At 40.3% G+C, this 26395-nt stretch overlaps 1 protein-coding gene across 2 annotated transcripts in view; it reads right to left on the reverse strand.

Moving 5' to 3' along the window:
• The window catches only part of OGA (O-GlcNAcase), a 475247-nt gene that overhangs the window by 159106 nt on the left and 289746 nt on the right, over positions 1 to 26395 (reverse strand). The window contains exon 10 of one of the 2 annotated variants that reach the window (XM_069239570.1): positions 9219 to 9266. The exons of the other annotated variant lie outside the window; for it this stretch is intronic. Coding sequence (XP_069095671.1) covers positions 9219 to 9266 — 48 coding nt within the window. The remainder of the gene's footprint in view (positions 1 to 9218; positions 9267 to 26395) is intronic. 2 annotated transcript variants of the gene reach the window in all.

Consider the following 26395-nt stretch of genomic DNA (forward strand, 5'->3'; position numbering starts at 1 on the left):
GAGACATGGGGGAACGCTGGGTGGAAAGAAATTTGTGGCTCTTCTCGGATTCCAGAACTTTGTCACGGAAATGAGAGGAAAAAGTGTTTTTTTGGCAACATTTTGAGGTTTGCAAAGGATTCTGTGTAACAGAACCTAGTCAGAGCCCCACAAGTGACCCCCATCTTGGGTTCCCCTAGGTGTCTAGTTTTCATAACTGTGCAGGTTTGGTAGGTTTCCCTAGGTGCCGGCTGCGCTAGAGGCCAAAATCCACAGCTAGCCACTTTGCAAAAAAACAGCACTGTTTTCCTTGTGAAAATGTGATGTGTCCATGTTGTGTTTTGGGGTAGTTCCAGTCGCGGGCACAAGGCCTACCCACGCACGTGAGGTACCATTTTTTTTATTTTTATCGGCAGACATGGGGGAACACAGAATAGCAAAACAAGTGTTATACAAGTGTGTAAAAAGACGTCTATTTGAGAAATGCCCTGTAATTCACGTGCTAGTATGGACACCCGGTAATTCAGAGATGTGCAAATAACCACTGCATCTCAACACCTTATCTTGTGCCCATTTTGGAAATACAAAGGTTTTCTTGATACCTATTTTTCATTTTTTATATTTCAGCAAATGAATTGCTGTATACCCGGTATAGAATGAAAACCCATTGCAAGGTGTAGCTCGTTTATTGGCTCTGGGTACCTAGGGTTCTTGATGATCCTACAAGCCCTATATATCACCGCAACCAGAAGAGTTTAGCTGACATAGTGGTATATTGCTTTAAAAAAATCTGACATTGCAGGAAAATTTTCAGAGTAAAACGTGGAGAAAGATTGCTGTTTTTTCACCTCAATTTCACTGTTCTTTTATTTCACCTGTTATTTTCTGTAGGAAACACTTGTAGGATCTACACAAATGACCCCTTGCTGAATTCAGAATTGTCTACTTTTCAGAAATGTTTAGCTTTCTGGGATCCAGCATTGGTTTCTCACCCATTTCTGTCACTAACTGGAAGGAGGCTGAAAGCACAGAAAATAGTAAAAATGGGGACGGTCCCAGTAAAATGTCAAAATATGTTGAAAAATTGGGTTTTCTAATTCAAGTCTGCCGGTTCCTGAAAGCTGGTGATTTTACCACCACAAACCCTTTGTTGATGCCATTCTCAGGGGAAAAACTACAAGCCTTCTTCTGCAGCCCTTTTTTCCCCAAACAAAATTTTTGCTGTATTTTGGCTAATTTCTTGGTCTCCTTCAGGGGAACCCACAAAGTCTGGGTACCTCTAGAATCCCTAGGATGCTGGAAAAAAAAGGACGCAAATTTGGCATGGGTACCTTATGTGGAGAAAAAGTTGAGGGCCTAAGCGCAAACTGCCCCAAATAGCCAAAAAAAGGCTCGGCACAGGAGGGGGGAAAAGGCCTGGCAGCGAAGGGGTTAAAGGAGGACATGGCCTAAATGAGGCCAAATCAATAACAGTAATAATGTCATTATTAGATGTGCAATGTGTAAGCCACATGCCGGATAAAAATTGAGGTTGAGGACTTAGACATTCAATAAGGCCTGAGAATTTCAACCAGAAAAGTCAAACATAGGTTATGTCTTCTGTGACATTTAAAGAGCAATCCGAAGCAAGTCGGCAAACTGGTAGCAATGAGTTGCGTCTGCCTACTTCTTTAAAGAGAGAAACATATGGGGATATTTTGCCCTACATCTCCATCCACATGATATCTAGTGAAGATGACCATGTGGTGGGCCATACTAAAATGAGGGGCAGCTGTCACTTTCATTTCTATGTTATGTTAGTCAGTTCTGTGCATTCAATTTCTAGTGCAACATAAATCAGAGTTCAGTTAAACTGACCTTCATGAAGATGTACCATAAGAATATACATTATCTGGTGTTCATGCTGCTGCATTTTCTATCCAACATGGAAGTAACTGGAGGAGTTTGTAAGAGAGCGTTCATTAACAAGGCTCAGACAATGGATCTAACCAACCAAAAGATGGTGATTTGTGGTTCATCTGTAGGAGTATGCTCAACTGGGGGGGGGGGGGGGGAAGAGGAGACTATGAATCATCTGTAGCAGGTATGGAAATTTACATACAGATATAACATTGATGTTATGTGAGGAATATAATCACCTATCTCTCTCAGTATGAAGTCAAAGGTGCAGATAACATATCTACTGCCCACAGAGAACATCTTTTGAGACATTTACTATGGGGTCTTGCACAACTAGGACGGAGACTGAACCCTTGATCAAATGGCTCACTTTTTGCTTTATATACAGACCACATTCATTATAGGAGATGTTCAATATTTAATTTTGAAGCATGCCAGCTTAGCAGAAATGTTCAGTAACAAACCAGAATTACATAGATTATACTAGAAGAGTGAATAAAACAGGAGGCATAGTTGATAATGAAAGATGCCACATGAGAAAGTCTCCTGTAACCCACACAGAAAACCATGTTGGAATCAGTGGTGCAAGTAGGAACTAAAGTAAGGTTTTGAGCATGCATCACTCATGAGAGTTTACCCAGTAGGGCTGAATATTCAACCGCATCGAAAGCCGCAGAAATGTCCAGAAAAACCAAGTAGTACCACTCTTTCCCCATTGTCTGCTAAACCAAAGCCATAATCTCAACAGTCAATCGGGGAACTTTCTGTGCCTCAGCAAGCAAAGAAGCCAGTATGGAATGGGGAGAGAACTGTAATCTGGCTGGGATTGTAATTGATGGACGGCATCCTACTCCAGCATGGGCTAGCACAGTTGATAATGGGCCTGAATTTGACTAAATTTGTGTCATCAAGATGGCCTTTTAGCACTGTCCATAAAGGCTCTGGGAATACTTTTTTTAATATACATTTCATTATTGTTTCTTAACAGTTACAGTTAATATAACAAATCCCCATTTAATCAAGTACAAACAGTGATCCACAACACATATAAGTGGTGTATGTTGTTACGAACAAAAGCCATGGAAGTAATGCCATTACGATGGAACCTTAATTAAATTACCCAATGATTGAGTAGTTTTCTAATTAATGTTCTGCAAATTCATATATCTATTCAATTCAACAGAGAAGCTCCCAAGTCATTCACTTTGTGGCAGCAAGCGGTCTGTGAGGTACAGCATGGTCAGTGAAACAAAACACACATTTAGTCTCTCCCAACTCCATTTAGTTGTCCGAGTGCTTCAATAAAGTCACTGTCCACCTGAAACCACTTTTGTAGATCTTTCTTACAGGTCTTGTGTTACATTTTCATGACCGAGATGCACCTTTTCACCAGCACCAGGCCTAGATGTCTTAGTCATGTGGTCAATTTGCTTTTTTTTCTATCTGCACCAAGCTTAAAAACAATGCTGGGGTTAGAAAATACCTTTGATCTGTAATTTTCAAAAAAATGTTAATGACTCTCCCTCAGAATACTGATACTAGTCAACAGGACCACCACATGTAGATGAATGCAGCACCAATTATGTGTCAAAATGGACATCTGTCATCTATCTCTGGGGTAACCTACAGAGTATTTGTGGAGTGAAATATACCCTGTGCATTCCTTTGAAGTTCTAGTAACTTGAATCTAGAGTTTCTGCTTACTTAACTTTGTGTAGACAAAATCCTGTCCCATTCTTTGCTGCGTGAAGGTGTTCTCCCATTTGTTTCTCACTATAGCTACAGCTTTGGGGGTGGATAGGTTCAAACCTTTGTATACTTTGGAGGCTGGTCTGCCACTAATGCCGTGGTGCATAATTCTATTTAGGGGATTATCATCTAATTAACTTAGAATTTCAAGCCTGATTTATCTGAATTTAGTCATTATAATAGCATATGTTAGAAAATGTACATCTCGAGCTCCCCCACTCTCTCATTAGTTCCTTAATCCCAGGGTCCTTCCCTTGTCACACATTTTGAGTAGGGTCACTGAGATGGCCTGTCCATCATCCCACAGTAGCAGTGATTGACATTTACGGATTAGTGAGGCTCCCAAGAATTTCATGTGTGGCAAGTGCATACAGCTAACCTATTTTACTGATTTGAGCTACACATCAACCACACCTAAAGATGTGTTGGAAGATCAGCTCTTTGTGTTTCCATTTCTAATGGTAGGAACATTAGCTCAATCTGAAAGCGGATATTGGATCCACACTGCCATTACATACTGCAATTGGCTGGTGAAGCCTGAAGGTGGGTCAGGTAGGTCTGCCATGGTCAACCTCAATAAAAAAAAAAACGAAAAAAAAAAAAAACAGGAGCTTCAAAGTAAATACTGCTATTTGGACCACCCTATCTCCCCATATAAACTGCATTATGAGCAGTACACACTTTTTATGTACTGATCTGTGTATGGCAAAAAGACATGCTTTACAATATAAAGAACTAGGGTACTACACTCATCTTACTCATCGCTTTTCTGCCCATCAGCAACATTGGAAGTGCAAGCCACCATTTTATAGACACCTCCAGTATAACATTACATTTTGGTCATATACCCTGCCTAAAATCACTGATAAAGATGACAAAATATCTAAACAATTAGGTTGTCACCAAGATCTAGAGCGTTCGTATTCCTACTGCCGATGTAGGTACTGGGTAGTGTTGCAATTTACTGTGAAGACGAACAATGATCCATAATACTCTACAATTTCAACCATGAATGTAAATGTGTCTTCGGGTTAAGCACATATAGAACATACTTGTCTGAATAAGAAGATGATGAATCAGAACTGTCAATCGTCACTCCATCTTATAAATTAAGAAAAGTGACTTAATTTGGGAAAAACTCTTCTAGTAGCCAAGCCAGCAGCTCCAAAACAGAGCACAAAATAAATAAAAACATTGTTTTTGATTTGGATTTCCCATTTGCCCAATAAAATAGTACTAGTCTTGATACATGCTGACACACCCACAATATATTATAGAAAGAATCTTATCAATCTCAATAGCAACAATGTTGATAAAAAATGGCATTGAGGGTGAGGCCTTCGATGTGAATGACCATTTGCTTGCTGGAACGCTCCCATGTTTGAGAGCACAATAAATTGAGAAAGAATTATTTAAGTAAAATCAGGTGCAATCTTGTGACTCCTCACACTGCCAATCATAGATTAAAGGACAGATGCTGCTGTGCATCTACTGAAACCAAATTTGTCTTAGGTGACACCCAGCCACTTAAGGTTAAGGATCTCTAGACTAAAGGTAATGTGTTAGCAAGCCCATGAAATTATCAACCCACTACTTTATTTTGAAAGGAATATTTAATCAGACACATTGCTGAAAATTAAAGTAATATTTGTAATAATTTTTATCTACAAACGTCCACCTAAACATCCCAGTTCTCGCACATGAAAACATTAAATTAAATTAAATATATTCTATTTAGAATTACAATTATAGAAATTGTTTCATCCAATTAAATGTAATACATCTTCAAAATCGCATAAAAAAAATCTATAATACGATCTGGGGTAACAAAAGCCAAGTGTCTAAAGCACTCAATTTTGGACAGTTCAATATCCTTTCAAATGTGTTTATGTTCTCATTGATACAGTGGACATAAAAAAAAGTACACTTCACTTACCCTCTTAGATGCATCTTATTCATCTGACAAAATGTCTTGTCAGTGCCACCAGTTTAATGTGACCAAAACAATTTCTAAAATGTTAGCCAAGTAAGTCTATGAGAATAGCGAACACTGATGTTTAGGAGCAGCATAAGCCAATACATATGTTTGTTAAGTAAGATCTGAAAATGCCACCTGATCCAAACCTTTAAGTATTCAGAAATGAAGTTTCACCTATATTAATCATTTTGGGCCATGACTTTACTCAGTCCAATGTTAAATAAATCTGTAACTTTCACAGATGTCTATCAATAACTCCCTTACTTTTCAATCTGGGTACGATCCTGTAGCAATGTGACAAGGTTTAGATTTTTTGTTCTCACAGGTATTTAATGGCACCTTAAAGAGTAGTGGCACTGTATAATAAGCATATTGTTACCAGAAAACTAGATGCTCTATTTCTGGCTCCAACTTGTAAACTCTATAGACTGAGCTCAGACTTAAGGGTGCCCTAAGTATATTTTAACAGTCAGAGCCTTTTTACAGAAGCAACAATATAGTTTATGCAGTTTTAAGATTCTCAATATTTCTTTAAACTCTTCCTTAGTCCAAACTTCACATCAGAATAAAACTGCTGGGGCAATAGCGAGACCAATCCAAAGGCCTGGAGGGTTTAAATCAAAAAAATGTCCTTGTATGTTTTTGAAGCTTTTTTCAGGCTAGTTAACATGGTGTTTTGTTTCTTTAAAAAGCCTTAAATCCTGGCTTTTCTCCTTGTAACATCCTTGTTTGAACCTAAGTTAGAAAGACAGGATTCGTCTGTATATAATGTTAGTTAGTCATTTTTTCTGGATTCTGTAAATGGCTCTGGGGTTGGAATAGAATATCACAGGGTTTGCTTTCAGCATCTAGATGCCTTAGGACATGGTTGCACTCTATAAACGTATCATTCATGAGATTGCTATGCCCCATTAAGTAACTTTTCTAACTCCGAAGATGGGGGAAGATTGACAGTTCCGACACAGTCCCCTTTTGTAGACTGCATTCTGCTATAAACGGTTAACCTGATGAGACATTTCCCATTCATGTTGGAAACTCCAGGTCAGTGCACAGCATGATGGTGAAAAGGGACAAATCACTGCAATACTTTAAGCATCATGCTAGTGGCAGAACTAAGCAAGCTCAAAATCTTAGGAGAAATTATACTTGGTCAGCTTTTGACTAACTACATGCCAGGACAGCCATGTGAGCTTTCCAAAACACATTGTTGTAGTCATTACCTCATTAATGAGTATACCATTTACAGCAGTGTAATTTAGTCTGGTCAATTAGCCTTTTTAGAACATTTAATGTCTGTGATAGCAGGACTGAATCATCTGCATATAACAAAATATGATATGCAGTACTAAATTTTCCTGGGGATGGGGACAAGGTCCATCTAGCTTAAGAACCTTGGGAGATCAGACGAACTTGAAGGAATTGTGCTAGGCAACAACCCTACTTTAGGACATTTTTTAATTTGAGAAACAGTCACTAAATGTAGGAGCCACGGGCCCAAATCATAATCTCTCAATCTAAACCACTGTGTTTCCACATACTTCATTAAACACTTGACAGAGCAATTATGAAGATTTTTTTATCTGTTTGTTATATCATAAACTGTTAGTATCCATTTTAAGATTAACTCCACACTAACACAAGTCGCCGTAAGTAAAACCAAGCTACACATCCGTAAATACAGCTATTTGTTAATCCAAGGTTTCTAGCCAAGAAAGTACCCTTCCTGTACTATCTAGAAGAGATATCGGCCTAAAAGAAGAGTGATCAATTTGAGGTCCCTTCTAAAATATACTGGTAGTGTCAAACTGCAATCACTGAACAGCACTGTTAGCCTAACCATTCCTTGATGTTTTTTGTTCTCAACGATGTTATGCACAAACTGCAGGTCCTACTGCTAATGAGGTTCTGGCTTTTATATCTTTCTTCAACATTAACTGAGTATGTTTCAATTATGAGTAATTCCCCTCAGCTGCTTGCTCATTAACCCTTCTTGTCACACTGACAATTGAAATGCTGGGTGTAAAATGGATTTCAATTGTACATGTGCCAATGTCTGTAAAGAATAATCATGTATAACTAATTTTGATTTTTAAATTCAAACTTTAGGCCTTGCGTGATGTTTGGAAACTTTTGGAAGAATACCAATAAATGGAGGACTGCACCTCTAAACAGAAATCGTTCATATCTTCTTTTCTCACTGACTAATTTTTATAACTTATTTTACAATTTTTTAGACTGGCCACTAAATTTTCCTTATACAGACAGAGGACTGCTTTACAGAGCAATCTACAGAGAATTCCCTTCAACTTCAAACCCACTGTCAAACTATTTTTTATGTCTTCTCTTTCTTGTTTATTTTATTCTGACTGGGCATTTTCTGTAATACCAATAAACTTCTACAACAAGGCCAGTAGTTTTTTGGGGGAGATTATACCTTTCCAAACCCCTCCTTACCTTTTCCCCACAATGGAGATAACACAAAAGCACATTATGTCAAAGTCAAAAAAGAAGTGTGATTACATATCAGCAGGGTGTCAGTGCCCTTTCATGTACAGCAATCGAGGCAAATTTTGTGAATGGAATATCTAAAAGGTTTTAAGCAATGAATCACTGTATTTAATCTAACCAGAAGTGGAATCATGGGTTATTCCCATAGTCACGCCATGATTTATCTGCTACCCCAAGTCTCACATTAAAATAGCCAGTTAAAATTATAGACCCTTTTTACAAAATGAATTAAGGAAGAACAGTTATTCTAAATGAGCATTATAATACTGATTAGGAGGCAAATATATATTATTGATTATTAATTAAGTTAATTGTACTTCACTTCCCACTAGAAAGATTAAAAGCCACTGCTCATAAACGCCATTAGTGGGATGAAACACAAAGTAATACTAATGGATCACTTGAGGGAACAAGTCAACCTAAATAGCCTACATGGCTAGGTAACACAAAATAATGTCAATAGAGAAAGGTACGAGGTGGACTCTTCTAACTCACAACACTAAAATCAGACACTTGATGAACTATTTTCTAGCAGGGTCATCTAGCTGCCAAGATATATCAAGTTTTAATTAGAAAAGCTTGTCTGACAATATGCTCGGTGATCAGGAAACTAAGTTACTCACCATAATGACTCTTATTTGGGGAAATGCCAAATTCATGCTCCATCTGACTTATAGCGTGTCCAAGAACCAGAATGTCAGAGGACATTAATGGTCAACAACACAATGGTTAATTTTATAGCGCTGGTTACAGCCTCTTCTTAATGCATCTGCCAGCTTTCATACTTGATTACTTCCATCACGGTTCAAGCTACAAGATATGAAGAGAGTGAGGTAGGCAGAGTGGTCACCTCTAGGAAGGTGGGCTTAGAACTACCTTCACAAGAGTCACAGTGGTGAGTGAAATTAAGTTATTCATCTGTAAATGTGACATGCCATCATTGGAATCTTGTACAGAATCAGGTGTTCACTGAATACTCAGATGTCAGACTAAAAATATCACATTTTGTTTTCACAAGTTTTAGATTAGGCTATTTTCTAATATCAGTAGAGCTTTACTTCATCCATAAGCGGCAACCAGTGCATGCACTTCAATTAACACTTACTACTTCATTATACCAACTCAGTGATGAAGCAGGAAAATCACAAGTAATCTACAAAGACACAAATGCAGGAAAATTTATCAAAAATGATGTTATTCAACACTGGATTAGCTTATGTGGTTAATGTACATATTAAGCAATAAATGCCTGGGAAGCAGGAAAATAAGTGTTTCATCATTGAAATTCTATTTTCAAGACCACCTACCTGATTTGTTGCCCAGCTTTGCATCCACATATAGACAGTAATGATAAAACACAATTAAATATCTCCACAATGCTACCATGTACTTTTGTGTCATATTTATGGTTGGAAAGAAAATGACTATATTTTTCGCCAGTGGACTGGGTTGTTTCCATTCTTAGTAACAATCAGTTGACTGAGACATGCAAACTTTATGGTGATACTACAGTAGATTTTACTACGAATTGACCTTTTCTAGGCAACTCATACTATGAACAATTGGGAAGCTCAAGAATGAAGTATGAAGACAGCAAGTCTGGGAGAAGAGTAACCCTGTGCCTTTTTGAGCAACCTTTGTCATACAACTATCCCACACAGTTCCTTTCTGTACATTAACTAATACACAGTCTAACAGAGTTGCATGAACATAACAATTCAAACAACCACTCCCCTGCTTCTAGGGGTCTCGTTTTACAGGCTCCAGCAGGATATAGTGTGGCCAAGCTTAATCATCCCATTCTGGTGGATGAGACAGGAGCTGATCCTGACTTTCTGATACCAGCTACAATGGCATGCTCAATAGTAATCAACGAGGAGTGACTACCAATGCAGTTTGGCTGGAAAAAGACCCTGCAGCAATTGCTGTACGCTGCCCTATTGATTCTACAGACCCCACAGAGCGCCCCAGCCACCCAGTTTGATTTCCACGTATTACAGGAGAAATCCAGTGAATATACAGTGGGGATAAAATCTTTGTAGCCCTTTAGTCAAGCATGTATCTTGAGTCAACATCTTTAACAGCTTTTAGTTCTAACAAATAATTCAAACTGCAATGAACTGATTGAATCAGCCAACCGGGTGGGCTTGTGGGGACAGGTGAGAAGAATGGTGCTGGAGGGATAGTCAATCAGAGACTATGGGTTGTGGCGTAGGGGAGGTGCTGGTAATGTGCATCAGAATTACGATTTTATAACACTGCAAAATAAGTGCTATGCTAGGAAAACGTATGAAATAACTATCAGTTATCAAGGCTACTGATTGTATATTTTTCAAAACTTGAATTATTGCTGTAAATGTACATTATATTAGAGTTATCACATTTTAATGCTAAAGGGTTCAATCAAAAATGAAGCAAAAAGCAATCTATCACGAGTTCCACAAGTTAAAACCTGATATAGCAGGTTTGCAAGAAACTTATATCAAGAAAGGATAAATCAATATATAAACGGGTCAGTGCTAAACTCAAATATGCTGGCTCGGCTGATGAATCCATCAAATAAACTGAAATCCTTTTTAAGACCTATTTTCAGATTCTAGACCAAATAAGCATCCAGGTTGGAGGAATGGTTAAAGTCACTTTTAATACAGGAAACATGTTAATTAATGTGTGCTCTGTATATGAGGCAAACCATGACAATCCCACTACTTTTAATCAAATACATAAAGCACTACTACATGAGACAGTAGATTTCTTAACTGAAGGTGGTTTTAACTATATTTAGTCCTCCCTACTTGATGACACACAGACGCATGACCAAAACTAAGAGTGATCCAGCTATTAACAGATGATTATAATCTGATAGATGCGTTGATGTGACACAATCCAAATAAAAGTGCTTATGCATTTTTTAGCCTGCTCAAGAGCATTATTGTAGAACTGATTATTTTCTCATAAGCAGAAAATATGTACCTTTATCCAGATTCTGGTTTTACCCAACATGAGTTCATGCCCTAATTTTACTGGATTTAGAAATAAATCATGCCCTAATTTTACTGGATTTAGAAATATCTTGTGATTAATCCTCAATAAGATATTGGCCTTTCCTAAATGTCTGTTACATGAAGAGCAGTATATTAATGAGCATCAAGCACAAACATATTAACTTCTACAGATCAATCAAGGATCAGCTAACATCTGTTTAGTATGGGATGCAATGAAAGAATCAAAGGGTTTACTAAAGAATTTGTGGTGCAAACAGAGCAACTAAGGGTAACTGATGAGAGCCATCTTAGATCCACGCTTGCTGACCTAGAAGAGCAACATGCCAAATTAATAATGACTGCTTATGTATTTAAGATAAGGATACTATGGCAAGAAATAGTAAAAATTTGGCCATTGATCAAAACATTATGTATTGTAGAATACATGAACAGATCAAGAGACACAGACAACTACAATATGAACAGGGTGAAAAGATAGGTACCATATTAGCGGCACAGACACATATAGATATAAATGTGCACAGAATTGTGCCGATCACATCAGCAATCTGAAAGTGCATTACAGACCAGCCTGAAATACTTGCAGAATTCTGAACGTTTTATAATCAACTATCTCTGAACATTCTCAGACAGAATACATGCAGAGATGAGAGAATATATAAAAACATTCCTAGCTAAAAAGAATCTGCTGAGCTTTTCCAGATGGACCCGGAAGAAGTAACCTGCACAATTACCTGCTAAGAAGTGATCAGAGCTATTAAATCCACCCCAACAGGTCAGGCTGCTGGTAAAGATGCCATCCCGTTCTCCAAAGTTCATAAACTATCAATACCAGTAATACTGTTGTTATTTTTTCAACTAGTGACCACATTATGGCAGGGGGGCAGCGGTACCAGGATCATAGAATAATGCCCATATAATCACATTTTCTAAACATTATAAACCCCCTTAGCTGACAGAATCCTAATCCCTAATCCCACTTCTGGGTACAGATTTTAACGTTTTTGCTAGGATCACAGCATCTAGGCTAAATAGCAAAATAATAAAACTGGTATCTCCTTAGCAACGTGGTTTTGTTGCATGGAAATATACCATTGTAAATACTAATTTGGCCACAGCCCTAACTAATTGGGCTGGAACTTCACAACATCCTCTGTCTCAGATAGGTCTAGATGCAGAGAAGGCCTTTGACAAATTTGAGGGGACATTCCTATGGGGAATCATCTAACAGAGAAGTTTCCCATTATTACAATTTATAAAGGCCATCAAAGCAGTTTATCGGTGCACCGGAGGGTAAATATGCATTAAACTCAAAAAAGCGCTATTTCATGTGGCATATGCCAAGGCTGGATTGTAAAAACTTGGACTTCCGAGAGATGTTATTAAATTTATGGCATATGTGGATGATGTGCTATTGGTCACTTTGAATCCTGAGAGGACTCACTCAGTAGTGCAGAAATGGCAAATAATTATGGTAAACTGTCAGGATATAAACTGAATATGGACAAGACCAAATGTATCTGCATAGGCATCCCGGGAAACAAACCCATGTATGCAGTTCCAACTATGGATATTTAGAAATTACCTAACTAGCACATTCAATGGGTGATATATGATCAATTGTAGTGAAATACCGAGTGAAATTCAATGGATGACTAACAGATGGGAGAGCCTTCAGATTTCAATATGGGCTAAGCAAAAATTGTTAAAATGATATTACTCCCAAAGCTATTATAACTAGTTTGGTCACTACCCATAGAACATCCCTATATGTTGTTAAATCACAACGCCGTATGTCAGAATGTATTTGGGCCCAAGGAAAACCTAGTAGGGCAATTGAATGTCACATGTATGTCGAGGGTGGGTTATTCCCAACTTCTGATTTATTACTGGGCCACTTTCTGCAGGGGGCTGACCAAATAGACTGAAAATGGAAAAATATGTGGTTTGTCAAAGGAATTCTTGAACCTCCTTCAAACCATTTTTTTTTCTTTTTAGTTTTCAAACCCCAAGCACCACCCCATACATGTGTGGTATAGGTGACAAAGACCTATATAAAATATGCCAAGATATATCAAGAAATTTGAAGGCGACAAAAATATATGGTTATATTACCACTAAAATCCCTTTTGGAATGGGCAAGTAGATAGAACAGAAATAAATCACTTTACTTGGCCATGTGCAAATGATAACTATTTGTTGATTTCCACACATTGTTTATACGCTTTATCAGTAAAACGTCATGTTAGTCACAAAGCTTATGGCCATTTCAAGAATAAATATGAAGTCTGTAAATTACTGTATATTACCATATATGAAAAATGTCACTTACCCAGTGTACATCTGTTCGTGGCATTAGTCGCTGCAGATTCACATGCTGTGCACATCCCGCCATCTGGTGTTGGGCTCGGAGTGTTACAAGTTGTTTTTCTTCGAAGAAGTCTTTTCGAGTCACGAGATCGAGGGACTCCTCCCATTTCGGCTCCATTGCGCATGGGCGTCGACTCCATCTTAGATTGTTTTCCCCCGCAGAGGGTGAGGTAGGAGTTGTATATGCTAGTAATAGTGCCCATGCAATGGAGTGAATACGTATGTACATAATGTAGTTTAAACTAATATATATATTTACAAATATACAGATGTTCAAGATCAACTTCTAAACGGCTACAGGCTCCCGGGGAGGAGCATGTGAATCTGCAGCGACTAATGCCACGAACAGATGTACACTGGGTAAGTGACATTTTCCGTTCGGTGGCATGTGTAGCTGCAGATACACATGCTGTGCATAGACTAGTAAGCAGTTATCTCCCCAAAAGCGGTGGTTCAGCCTGTAGGAGTTGAAGTTGTCTGAAACAATGTTCGTAGTACTGCTTGGCCTACTGTGGCTTGCTGTGTTGTTAGCACGTCTACACAGTAGTGTTTGGTAAATGTATGAGGCGTAGACCATGTAGCTGCCTTACATATTTCTGTCATTGGAATATTTCCTAGAAAGGCCATGGTAGCACCTTTCTTTCTAGTTGAGTGTGCCTTTGGTGTAATAGGCAGTTCTCTTTTTGCTTTAAGATAACAGGTTTGAATGCACTTAACTATCCATCTAGCAATGCCTTGCTTAGAAATTGGATTTCCTGTATGAGGTTTTTGGAAAGCAATAAATAATTGTTTTGTTTTGCGAATTAGTTTTGTTCTGTCAATGTAGTACATTAACGCTCTTTTGATGTCTAATGTATGTAGTGCTCTTTCAGCTACAGTGTCTGGCTTTGGGAAGAACACTGGTAATTCTACTGTTTGATTTAAGTGGAACGGTGATATGACTTTTGGCAAAAATTTAGGATTTGTTTGTAGAACTACTTTATGCTTGTGTATCTGAATAAATGGTTCTTGTATGGTAAATGCTTGAATCTCACTTACTCTTCTTAAAGATGTGATGGCAATTAAAAATGCAACTTTCCATGTTAAGTATTGCATTTCACAAGAGTGCATGGGCTCAAAAGGTGGATCCATGAGTCGTGTTAAGACAATGTTGAGGTTCCATGAAGGAACTGGTGGTGTTCTTGGTGGAATAATTCTCTTTAGACCTTCCATAAATGCTTTTATGACTGGTATTCTAAATAGAGAAGTTGAGTGCGTAATTTGCAGGTAAGCTGAAATTGCTGTAAGATGTATTTTAATGGAAGAAAAAGCTAGTTTTGATTTTTGCAAATGTAGTAAGTATCCTACGATGTCTTTGGCAGATGCGTGTAAGGGTTGAATTTGATTATTATGGCAGTAATAAACAAATCTTTTCCACTTATTTGCATAGCAATGTCTAGTGGTAGGTTTCCTAGCTTGTTTTATGACCTCCATACATTCCTGTGTAAGGTCTAAATGTCCGAACTCTAGGACTTCAGGAGCCAGATTGCTAGATTCAGTGATGCTGGATTTGGGTGTCTGATCTGTTGTTTGTGTTGCGTTAACAGATCTGGTATGTTTGGTAGTTTGACATGAGGCACTACTGAGAGGTCTAGTAGTGTTGTGTACCAAGGTTGCCTTGCCCATGTCGGTGCTATTAGTACGAGTTTGAGTTTGTTTTGACTCAGCTTGTTTACTAGATATGGAAGGAGTGGGAGAGGGGGAAAAGCGTACGCAAATATCCCTGACCAACTCATCCATAACGCATTGCCCTGAGACTGATCTTGTGGGTACCTGGATGCGAAGTTTTGGCATTTTGCGTTTTCCTTTGTTGCAAATAGATCTATTTGTGGTGTTCCCCAACTCTGGAAGTAAGTATTTAGTATTTGGGGGTGAATCTCCCATTCGTGGATCTGTTGGTGATCCTGAGAAAGATTGTCTGCTAGCTGGTTCTGAATTCCTGGAATAAATTGTGCTATTAGGCGAATGTGGTTGTGAATCGCCCAATGCCATATTTTCTGTGTTAGGAGACACAACGGTGTTGAGTGTGTGCCTCCCTGTTTGTTTAGGTAATACATCGTTGTCATGTTGTCTGTTTTGACAAGAATGTGTTTGTAGCTTATTATGGGTTGAAATGCTTTCAGCGCTAGAAATACTGCCAATAGTTCTAAGTGATTTATGTGAAACTGTTTTTGGTGAGTGTCCCATTGTCCTTGGATGCTGTATTGATTGAGGTGTGCTCCCCACCCTATCATGGAGGCATCTGTTATTACATATTGTGGCACTGGGTCTTGGAAAGGCCGCCCTTGGTTTAAATTTATACTGTTCCACCATTGAAGCGAGGTGTATGTTTGGCGGTCTACCAACACCAGATCTAGAATTTGACCCTGTGCCTTTGACCACTGTGATGCTAGGCACTGTTGTAAGGGCCGCATGTGCAACCTTGTGTTTGGGACAATGGCTATGCATGAGGACATCATGCATAAGAGTTTCATCACCATTTTGACTTGTATTTTTTTATTTGGATACATGGCCTGTATCACATTGTGAAATGCCTGAACTCTTTGTGGACTTGGAGTGGCAATCCCTTTTGCTGTGTTGATTGTCGCCCCTAAGTATTGCTGTGTTTGACACGGCAGAAGGTGTGACTTTGTGTAGTTGATTGTGAAACCTAGTTTGTGGAGGGTTTCTATGACACACTCTGTGTGTTGTGAACACTTTTCTAGCGTGTTGGTTTTGATTAACCAATCGTCTAGGTACGGGGACACATGTATTTGCTGCCTTCTGATATGTGCAGCTACGACTGCTAGGCACTTTGTAAAAACTCTTGGCGCAGTTGTTATTCCGAATGGCAACACCTTGAATTGGTAATGTATCCCTTGGAATACAAACCTTAAGTACTTTCTGTGTGAAGGATGTATCGGTATATGGAAATATGCATCCTTTAGGTCTAGTGTTGTCATGTAGTCTTGTTGTTTGAGTAGTGGGATTACGTCTTGTAATGTCACCATGTGAAAGTGATCTGATTTGATGTAGGTATTTAATGTTCGGAGATCTAATATAGGTCTCAGTCTCTTGTCTTTTTTGGGTATGAGAAAGTACAGAGAGTAAACTCCTGTTCCTTTCTGGTGTTCTGGTACTAATTCTATTGCTTCTTTTAGTAGTAATGCCTGAACTTCTAGTCCTATATGTTCTTTTGACATATTGTGTGTTTTCGGTGGTACGTTTGGAGGGAATTTGAGAAATTCTATGCAATAACCATGCTGGATAATTGCCAGTACCCAAGTGTCTGTTGTTATCTCCTCCCAATGTTTGTAAAATAGTCTTAGTCTCCCCCCCACAGGTGTTATGTGTTGGGGATGTGTGACTTGGAAGTCACTGTTTGTTTTGAGGGGTTTTGGGGCTTTGGAACTTCCCTCTATTTTTTTGGAATTGTGCCCCTCTATATTGCCCCCGAAAACGTCCCCGCTGGTATTGGCTTTGATAAGTGGGCCTTGCTTGTGAGGTTGTGGCCTCTGTAGGTTGACCTCGAAACCCTCCCCTAAATGGTGTCTTGCAAGATGTGCCTCTGCTTTGTGGGGAGTATAGTGCGCCAATGGCTTTTGCGGTATCAGTATCTTTTTTGAGTTTTTCAATAGCAGTGTCGACTTCCGGCCCAAACAACTGCTGTTCATTAATGGGCATATTCAGCACGGCTTGTTGTATTTCCAGCTTGAATCCTGATGTACACAACCATGCGTGTCTCCTTATTGTTATTGCAGTATTTACTGTCCTTGCAGCTGTATCTGCTGCGTCCATTGATGACTGTATCTGATTATTGGAGATACTTTGTCCTTCTTCTACCACTTGTTGTGCCCCTTTCTGGAACTCTTTGGGTAAGTGTTCTATGAAATGCTGCATTTCGTCCCAATGAGCTCTATCGTATCTTGCCAAAAGTGCTTGTGAATTGGCAATACGCCATTGGTTTGCTGCTTGTGCTGCAACTCTTTTACCCGCAGCATCGAATTTGCGACTCTCCTTGTCTGGAGGTGGTGCATCTCCCGAGGTATGAGAGTTTGCTCTCTTGCGAGCTGCCCCAACAACCACAGAATCTGGTGTTAATTGCTGCGTAATATAAACAGGGTCTGCTGGTGGTGGCTTGTACTTTTTTTCCCAACCTTGGAGTTATGGCTCTGCCTTTAACAAGATCCTGAAATATTTGTTTTTAATGTTTTAGCATTCCCGGGAGCATAGGTAAGCTTTGGTATAGACTATGAGTGGAGGAGAGTGTATTAAATAAAAAGTCATCCTCAATTGGTTCTGAATACAAGGTGACGTTATGAAACGCAGCTGCCCTTGAGAGCACCTGCGTGTAGGATGTACGGTCTTCAGGTGGCGACGGCCTTGTAGGGTAACAGTCTGGGCTGTTATCTGATACAGGAGCATCATAAAGGTCCCATGCATCAGGATCATCTTGACTCATTGCAGTATGAGTCGGGGATTGCATCAGTGGTGGAGTGGCTACCGGTGATGTGTGCATTGATGGTGGTGGAGATGGTGGTGGAGTTGTTTGTCTTGCCACCTTTGCCTGTGGCCGCTTGTCCTTTTCTTGAAAGGCAAGTCTTCTTTTCATCTTAATCGGGGGAAGAGTGCTTATCTTCCCTGTGTCTTTTTGAATATGGAGCCTTCTTTGAGTGTAGTCTGGCTCAACAGATTGAAGTTCCTCTCCGAACTTATGTCCTTGCATCTGGGAGGACAATCCCTGTTCCTCTGTGTAGGAACCTGTTTTCGGTTCCGAGGCTGGATGTTTCGGAATCGAAATCTTTTCGGTCGCCTTTTTGAGCTCCGAGACAACCTTCTTTATTTTCGGCGTCGTGGTGTCTCGGTGCCGAACCATTTCGGTGCCACTGTCTCGGTGCCGAATCTGTTCGGAGCTGCTGTCTCGGGCCCGAGATAGCTGTGTCGCGGTATCTCGACCGGAGTCGGATGACTTCGCCACATGCATGCCCTTTTTCGGTGCCGATGATCGGTCACCTATTTTTCGGGTTAAGCCATGGCCTGTTGGCGGTGGCGTCCCCTGGGCTTTTGTTGTCTTCTCGTGAGTTTTATGTTTCGACGTCTTACTCACGGTTTTCGGCGTTTCTTCGGGATCGAGCTCGTCCGAGTCCGATTCATGGATGGAGAAGCTTTCTTCTTCCTCTTCGAAACGTCCTTGTACTGTCGGTGCCGACGCCATCTGCAGTCTTCTTGCTCTTCGGTCTCTTAATGTCTTCCTCGACCGAAACGCTCGACAGGCTTCACAGGTATCCTCCTTGTGCTCTGGAGACAGACAAGTTACAGACCAGATGCTGATCTGTATATGGATACTTGTTATGACATTTTGGGCAGAAGCGGAATGGGGTCCATTCCATCAGCCTTGAAGAAACACGTGGCCGGGCCGACCAGGCCCCGAGGGGGGGATCGAAAAAAAACCCCGAAGGGCCACCGGAGCTCTTCAAAAGTCGGTGTCGATCTGTTATAACTAACCCGATACCGAACGAAAACAATACCGATGATTTTTCAGAGATTCTAACTAACTTTCCGACCCGAAACACGGCGCGAAAAGGAACACGTCCGAACCCGATGGCGGAAAAAAAACAATCTAAGATGGAGTCGACGCCCATGCGCAATGGAGCTGAAATGGGAGGAGTCCCTTGATCTCGTGTCTCGAAAAGACTTCTTCGACGAAAAACAACTTGTAACACTCCGAGCCCAACACCAGATGGCGGGATGTGCACAGCATGTGTATCTGCAGCTACACATGCCACCGAACATATATATATATATATATATATATATATATATATATATATATATATATATAAAAATATATATAAATATGTATATATATACATATACACACACACGCACTCACATATCTGTGTGTGTGTGTGTGTGTGTGTGTGTGTGTGTGTGTGTGTTACTAGTGAGAATTTTTAAACATTACCTGAGAAACATTTCTGCTCCCACCCAGGAGGCAACGCTATTAGTGAACTAAGAGGCAAGTCAAGGGTCATATGAACTCCATATGTGCGCTAGTTTTTATTTTTTATTTTTTTACAATGCATGGAACAAAAGTTTAGTCTATTAAATACAACTGTGAAATACGATATTTGCCTGGGATTCACAATTTAACACCAGTTTATGGGTCAAGCACACTACAGTTAGGGTTGAGTAGATTATTCAAGTCACTAGACCTGACGGTCTGGTAACATTCATATGATATTTCAAAGCCTGAAAAACTTAAATACTTTCACATAATCAGGGAAGAGCTTAATTTGTCATTCAAGATGTTTTTTCAGTATCTTCAAATTAGAAGACTACTACTGAATAAAAATCTGAATGTCCATCTCCGCATTTTACCTGGATTATATTCTATTTTTCTAGATGAGAATTCATTAAGAATAGCAGGATATTACAATATAATTTTAGAAGCCACACTTGGTAAAGTAGATGTAAAGGCCACAAAATAGTCATAATAGCTATGTTTGGAGATTACCAAAGAACAAGTTATAGATCCAATAGATATAGTAAGGCAAGTAACTTTAATCTCCAAACTACAGCTACAGCACTATCATAACATGTTAAATTTTTTCATTGCATCTTTTAAACTCTGTAAAGGGTACTCTTTACAGGCCACAAAATGCCCTAGATGCAAGGCCAAAAAAGGAGATTGAGTCCACATTTGCAACGAGTGCAGTCATCCGATCATAATGTGAGAAACTATTTATTCAGAGATCTAAGGCTGTGGGACTCAATATCAAATATGATCCAACATCGATAAGGATCTACCTGAAGATTGTGCTTTGGAATATTGAGTTTGTGTGCCACAGGTTGTGCTTGATGTTTAAGAGAGAAATGTAATATTACAGAAAATATAAAACAATTTGACCAAATCATCTAACATGCATAATGAACCGCAAGGTGGGTGGTGTCAGGACAGTGGTATGTGATCTCTCCTTCTCTAGCCAAGTATTTTTCAGAAAAGAAAATGACATCTGGCTACTGGGTCAGTAAACAGCAGTGACCAAGCTTATTACAGATCTGTATGTGGGTGGGCTTTATCACACACATTCATCTTTTGTAACGCAGAACACTTCTTTGAACTAACTCTGCCCTGGCCTCCATCTGCTTTGGACATTGCTTTTTCCATCTGTCCACCACAGGAAACAGCCTTTACAAAACAGCCATTAGCAACCAATACCTTTACCATGCATCTATTACAACTCGCATGCTTTTACCACAGCCACTTTGATATGCAAACTTTTACCACACACAGGCTTTTACCACCAAAATGTAAGTATTTGCAGGTAAGTATAGAACACACACACACATACAGATTTAGATAGATAGGTAGATAGAAAATAGAATAAAAAAATTAAAAAAACTTAGAAATTTACTGAAAAACACAAAGGTTACACGGACATTATAGTTAGGTTCAAATTTTAAACAATTATACTTACCTCAGAAAACCACAACTTGTGCCCTAAGGTAACTATAACTCACCCCCCCCACCATGCACAGGTTTTTGTTATTAATGTTATTGGAAATGTTGCAGTCATATTACGAATGAAGTTGTACAAGATGTCATTACTGAGGTAATATGTGGGGTAAGTAGCAGCGCAAACCGAGGGCATGAGTTATAGTTACCTTAGGGCACGAGTTACGATCTCAGCCTACAGGGAGTGCAGAATTATTAGGCAAATGAGTATTTTTACCACATCATCCTCTTTATGCATGTTGTCTTACTCCAAGCTGTATAGGCTCGAAAGCCTACTACCAATTAAGCATATTAGGTGATGTGCATGAGAAGGGATGTGGTCTAATGACATCAACACCCTATATCAGGTGTGCATAATTATTAGGCAACTTCCTTTCCTTTGGCAAAATGGGTCAAAAGAAGGACTTGACAGGCTCAGAAAAGTCAAAAATAGTGAGATATCTTGCAGAGGGATGTAGCACTCTTAAAATTGCAAAGCTTCTGAAGCGTGATCATCGAACAATCAAGCGTTTCATTCAAAATAGTCAACAGGGTCGCAAGAAGCGTGTGGAAAAACCAAGGCGCAAAATAACTGCCCATGAACTGAGAAAAGTCAAGCGTGCAGCTGCCACGATGCCACTTGCCACCAGTTTGGCCATATTTCAGAGCTGCAACATCACTGGAGTGCCCAAAAGCACAAGGTGTGCAATACTCAGAGACATGGCCAAGGTAAGAAAGGCTGAAAGACGACCACCACTGAACAAGACACACAAGCAGAAACGTCAAGACTGGGCCAAGAAATATCTCAAGACTGATTTTTCTAAGGTTTTATGGACTGATGAAATGAGAGTGAGTCTTGATGGGCCAGATGGATGGGCCCGTGGCTGGATTGGTAAAGGGCAGAGAGCTCCAGTCCGACTCAGACGCCAGCAAGGTGGAGGTGGAGGTGGAGTACTGGTTTGGGCTGGTATCATCAAAGATGAGCTTGTGGGGCCTTTTCGGGTTGAGGATGGAGTCAAGCTCAACTCCCAGTCCTACTGCCAGTTCCTGGAAGACACCTTCTTCAAGCAGTGGTACAGGAAGAAGTCTGCATCCTTCAAGAAAAACATGATTTTCATGCAGGACAATGCTCCATCACACGCGTCCAAGTACTCCACAGCGTGGCTGGCAAGAAAGGGTATAAAAGAAGGAAATCTAATGACATGGCCTCCTTGTTCACCTGATCTGAACCCCATTGAGAACCTGTGGTCCATCATCAAATGTGAGATTTACAAGGAGGGAAAACAGTACACCTCTCTGAACAGTGTCTGGGAGGCTGTGGTTGCTGCTGCACGCAATGTTGATGGTGAACAGATCAAAACACTGACAGAATCCATGGATGGCAGGCTTTTGAGTGTCCTTGCAAAGAAAGGTGGCTATATTGGTCACTGATTTGTTTTTGTTTTGTTTTTGAATGTCAGAAATGTATATTTGTGAATGTTGAGATGTTTTATTGGTTTCACTGGTAATAATAAATAATTGAAATGGGTATATATATTTTTTTGTTAAGTTGCCTAATAATTATGCACAGTGATAGTCACCTGCACACACAGATATCCCCCTAACATAGCTAAAACTAAAAACAAACTAAAAACTACTTCCAAAAATATTCAGCTTTGATATTAATGAGTTTTTTGGGTTCATTGAGAACATGGTTGTTGTTCAATAATAAAATTAATCCTCAAAAATACAACTTGCCTAATAATTCTGCACTCCCTGTATATAGGAGGAATGCACGCAAAGAAGTTTCCTCTATCTCTCTAATTATTAGATTCATGGCAGGTTCTAAAAGGCAGTTCTCTGCTAGGGCAGCACCTACTCTGCAGTGGTATCTTGACTTAATCCTAGCTGGGATCATAGGCAAACTCACCCTTTATTTAAACTTCTGTTTATTGATGTTTCTGTGCATATATACATCATGGAATAAACAACGTTCATGTAATTCTAGTTATCGGCAGTACTAGTCTATTATTGGGAATTATCACCACATTTCAACATTTTTTTTTTTTTTTTTGTAGAAAGCAACAAACACATAGGAAATTCGACCTAAACTATTCCATCCCTAACATGCCAGAACTCTTATTGGTAAAAAGGTATTTCACCCATTACATTTCTTTTCAGATTTCTTTTTTATTTATTTTTTTAAAGTATAGTGGGTTAGCAATCTTGCTCGCAGGCTAGTCTATGGGTTTGTATCCCAATGAGGATTTCTCATTTGTTTCCCCTGTTGGAAGGTTGACCCTGTCCGTCTCCTGTGCATCGCCTATAATATTTTCTGCATCATTTGCCCCCATGCCAACAGCAGTTCCAGTAGTTTTGCATCTCTTCTTGTTTGCCTCATATGCACCTCTTCCACACCTGCAAGTCCCCCATCCAGCTCTCTTTAGTCGGAGTCTGACTGCTCATCCAGTGTATTGCAATATGTCTCTTGGCTACCGTAAGGCCCAGGACTGAACATCTCCTGCTAAGCTGTAGCTTCCGGTCTAGAGGCATCAATCCCATGATACAGCCATTGATAGTTAGAGGGATGTCTCTCCCGGTGGGGTCCCTAATCTGGTCTATCACATCCTTCTAGTAAGTATTTAACTTTTGGCACTGCCAGATCATAAGTAGAAAGTCAGCTTCTAAGCTAAAACAGTTAGGGCATCTAGAGTCCCGTGTTGGGTAGACTGCATGGAGCCTTCTGCGCGAGATGTAGGTCATATGTATTTGTGTTGTATTAGTTTGATTCTGGTGCAGACTGACACCTTCCGGACTTCATGTGTTTGGGACCAATTCTCAGGGGAGAGCGGTTCTTCACTTACCATCTCCCATCTCTCCTCTATTTTTAGCTGTTTAACCGGCCTATCTGATCTTAATGCCCGATATAAGTGAGTCACTAATTTACGCTCTCCTGCCAGACAACATACAATGTAACATCTGAGTGGGGCCTGGGGCCTTCAGGAATGTTGGCCATAGCCATTGCGCTGTGGCTGCTATTTTTGCATATTGAAGGACCATTCTCCTACCTAGAGCAAAGGTTTCTATAGCGTCTTGAAAGGGTAAAAAATAAATAAATAAATCGCCCATTCAGGTACAGATCAGCTGGTGTCAGACAACCGCCATGTGGCCATCGCTCTACTAACAATGAGTTCTGGATCTGTGTGAAGGAGGAGTAGGATCCATATATCTAGATTAGGGGCAAAAGGATTTTTTCTGTATTACTATTTGTACTTCTCTCTCCCATATTTCTGCCATTAGGTGTATCACAGGGGCAGGTGTCCAGCAGCACCTTCCCTCCCATCAGTAACATCCCAAGTGGTTGCACAGTGTCTGTGGTCTACAATAGGGATCGCTCCCAGCTAGGGTGGGATCCAACCAGCTTACGGCATGTTGCAATTGCACCACTAAATAGTATAATTCTAGGTCTTGTAGTTCAAGTCCCCCTCGTTTCCCCTCCCTCCGCAGTGTCCAGACTCACCCCACTCCTCCTCCTGTTCCATAGTAGTTCCACTAGGAGGGAATCCAATTCGCTGAAACATTTTCCTTGGTATCTCGTAGAAAGTGCCCTGCATAATGTAAAGACATCTTGGCAGCACCACCATCTTCATAAGGGCTATCTTGCCCATCATGGACAATTTCAGAGTATTCCAAAACTGGATGGATCTCCTTATCCTGTCTATTACTCTACACATTCTCACCTCGTGTAGTGTTATATACATTCCCAGGTAAGGTATCCCATCTGTTACTCAAGGTAGGTCTACCTGCAGGAGCTGCTCTACCGGGGTGTCGCTCAATCTTCCCAAAGGGAAGATGAAAGATTTCACTCTATTCACTTTGAGTCCAGAAGTCTTTGCAAATGCCTCAAGTTTAGCCAACATCCTCGGGTCTGATTCTGATGGCTTCTGCAAATAGAGCAACGTTTTGTCTGCATAAAGGGAGACTGTTTTCCAGTATCCCCACTTGAATACCCCAGCCACTAAGCTCCTGTCTGAGTCTACATGCCAATGGCTCCATAGCTACAGCAAAGATAAAAGGCGACAAGGGGCTGGTACCACGCTGAAGTTCTATTTCTGCCGAGACTGTGCAGCCTGTACTTACTCTCGCCTTTGGGGTCTTATAGTCTTATAGTGTAGTTTTAGCCATTTAATGTATTGCGGGCCGAGGTCCATCATATCTAGCACCCCCAGATATAGCTCCAGCAGAGGGTATTGAATGCCTGCTGTATACCAGGAAGGCCAGGGCATCATCTTCTTTCCCCTCAGTGAATGAACCACATGGGCCAGTCAGCGAACACTGCGCAAAATATACCTATGTGGTATGAACCCCGATTGGTCTTCATGTACCAACTGTGGGAGAAAGGGTAGTAACTATGTCGCCAGTATGTGACAAAGCACTTTAAGGTCTACATTCAACATAGATAGGGGTCTGTAGGAACCCAGTTCAGTTGGGTCTTTATAAAGTTTGGGACCACCACTATGAGAGCTTCTTTCAGTGATCCCAGTCGGTCTTCCTTTCCTAAAGCCTCATTATAGACTTCTAGCAGTTTATTTACCATGGTTTCAGAGAACTGGTGATAAAAATGTGTCTGGGAGGCCTTCGGGTCCAGGAGACCTTGCTGGTTTTAAAGCCCACATTGCCTCCAGGAGTTAAAAATTGACTGACTGGGGTCGCCAGGGTCTCGCGAGCCTCTGAGGTCAAACTCAGGGGCGTAATGGCTTGCAAATAAGGTTTTATCCCTTGATCCGCAACCATTCCCTGGTCTTTTGTGTAGACCCTCTTTAAGTGTGTTGCAAAAACCTTTTTAATAGCCGGTGGTGTGTGTACTAGAGTTCTGTGTCTGTCATGTATCTCTAGGATTGGCTGGGGTTGGTTTTCTATTTTTATGAGGCATGCCAGTAGGTGCCCTGATTTATCCCCCACCAGGTACCACTGCCTGCGACCAACCGATCGATTGTGTATCTAGCCGAACCCAAAGCGCTCCTACTTTCTGTTGCTGGGCATTCCACTTAGTTTTCTCTGTGTTCCCCTCCAATAGGGACTTTTCAGAACTGGCTAGTTCACTGTCTTGTAGGGTCAATTCTTTTTCCAGAGCGTGCCTTATAACCTTTGTCGCCGATATGCAGGCCCCCCCACACTACTACTTTTATTGTGTCCCATTCCAGGGCCCTCTTATTTGTGGAACCCCAAATGTGTTTGAAACAGCTTGTCAGACCCTGGTCAATCTGGTCTCTAAAAAAAATCAGGTAGTTAAGCGATTGGGCATTCAGTCCTTACAATAGTATCAGGGGGTCATGATACCAGTATGTAACAAACAATAGCGAGTGGCCGAACAAGTATCTCACAGATATTGAGCCCCGAAAATATATTGTG

The sequence above is a fragment of the Pleurodeles waltl genome, chromosome 6, assembly GCF_031143425.1.
Source record: "Pleurodeles waltl isolate 20211129_DDA chromosome 6, aPleWal1.hap1.20221129, whole genome shotgun sequence".
Classification (NCBI taxonomy): Eukaryota; Metazoa; Chordata; class Amphibia; order Caudata; family Salamandridae; genus Pleurodeles; species Pleurodeles waltl.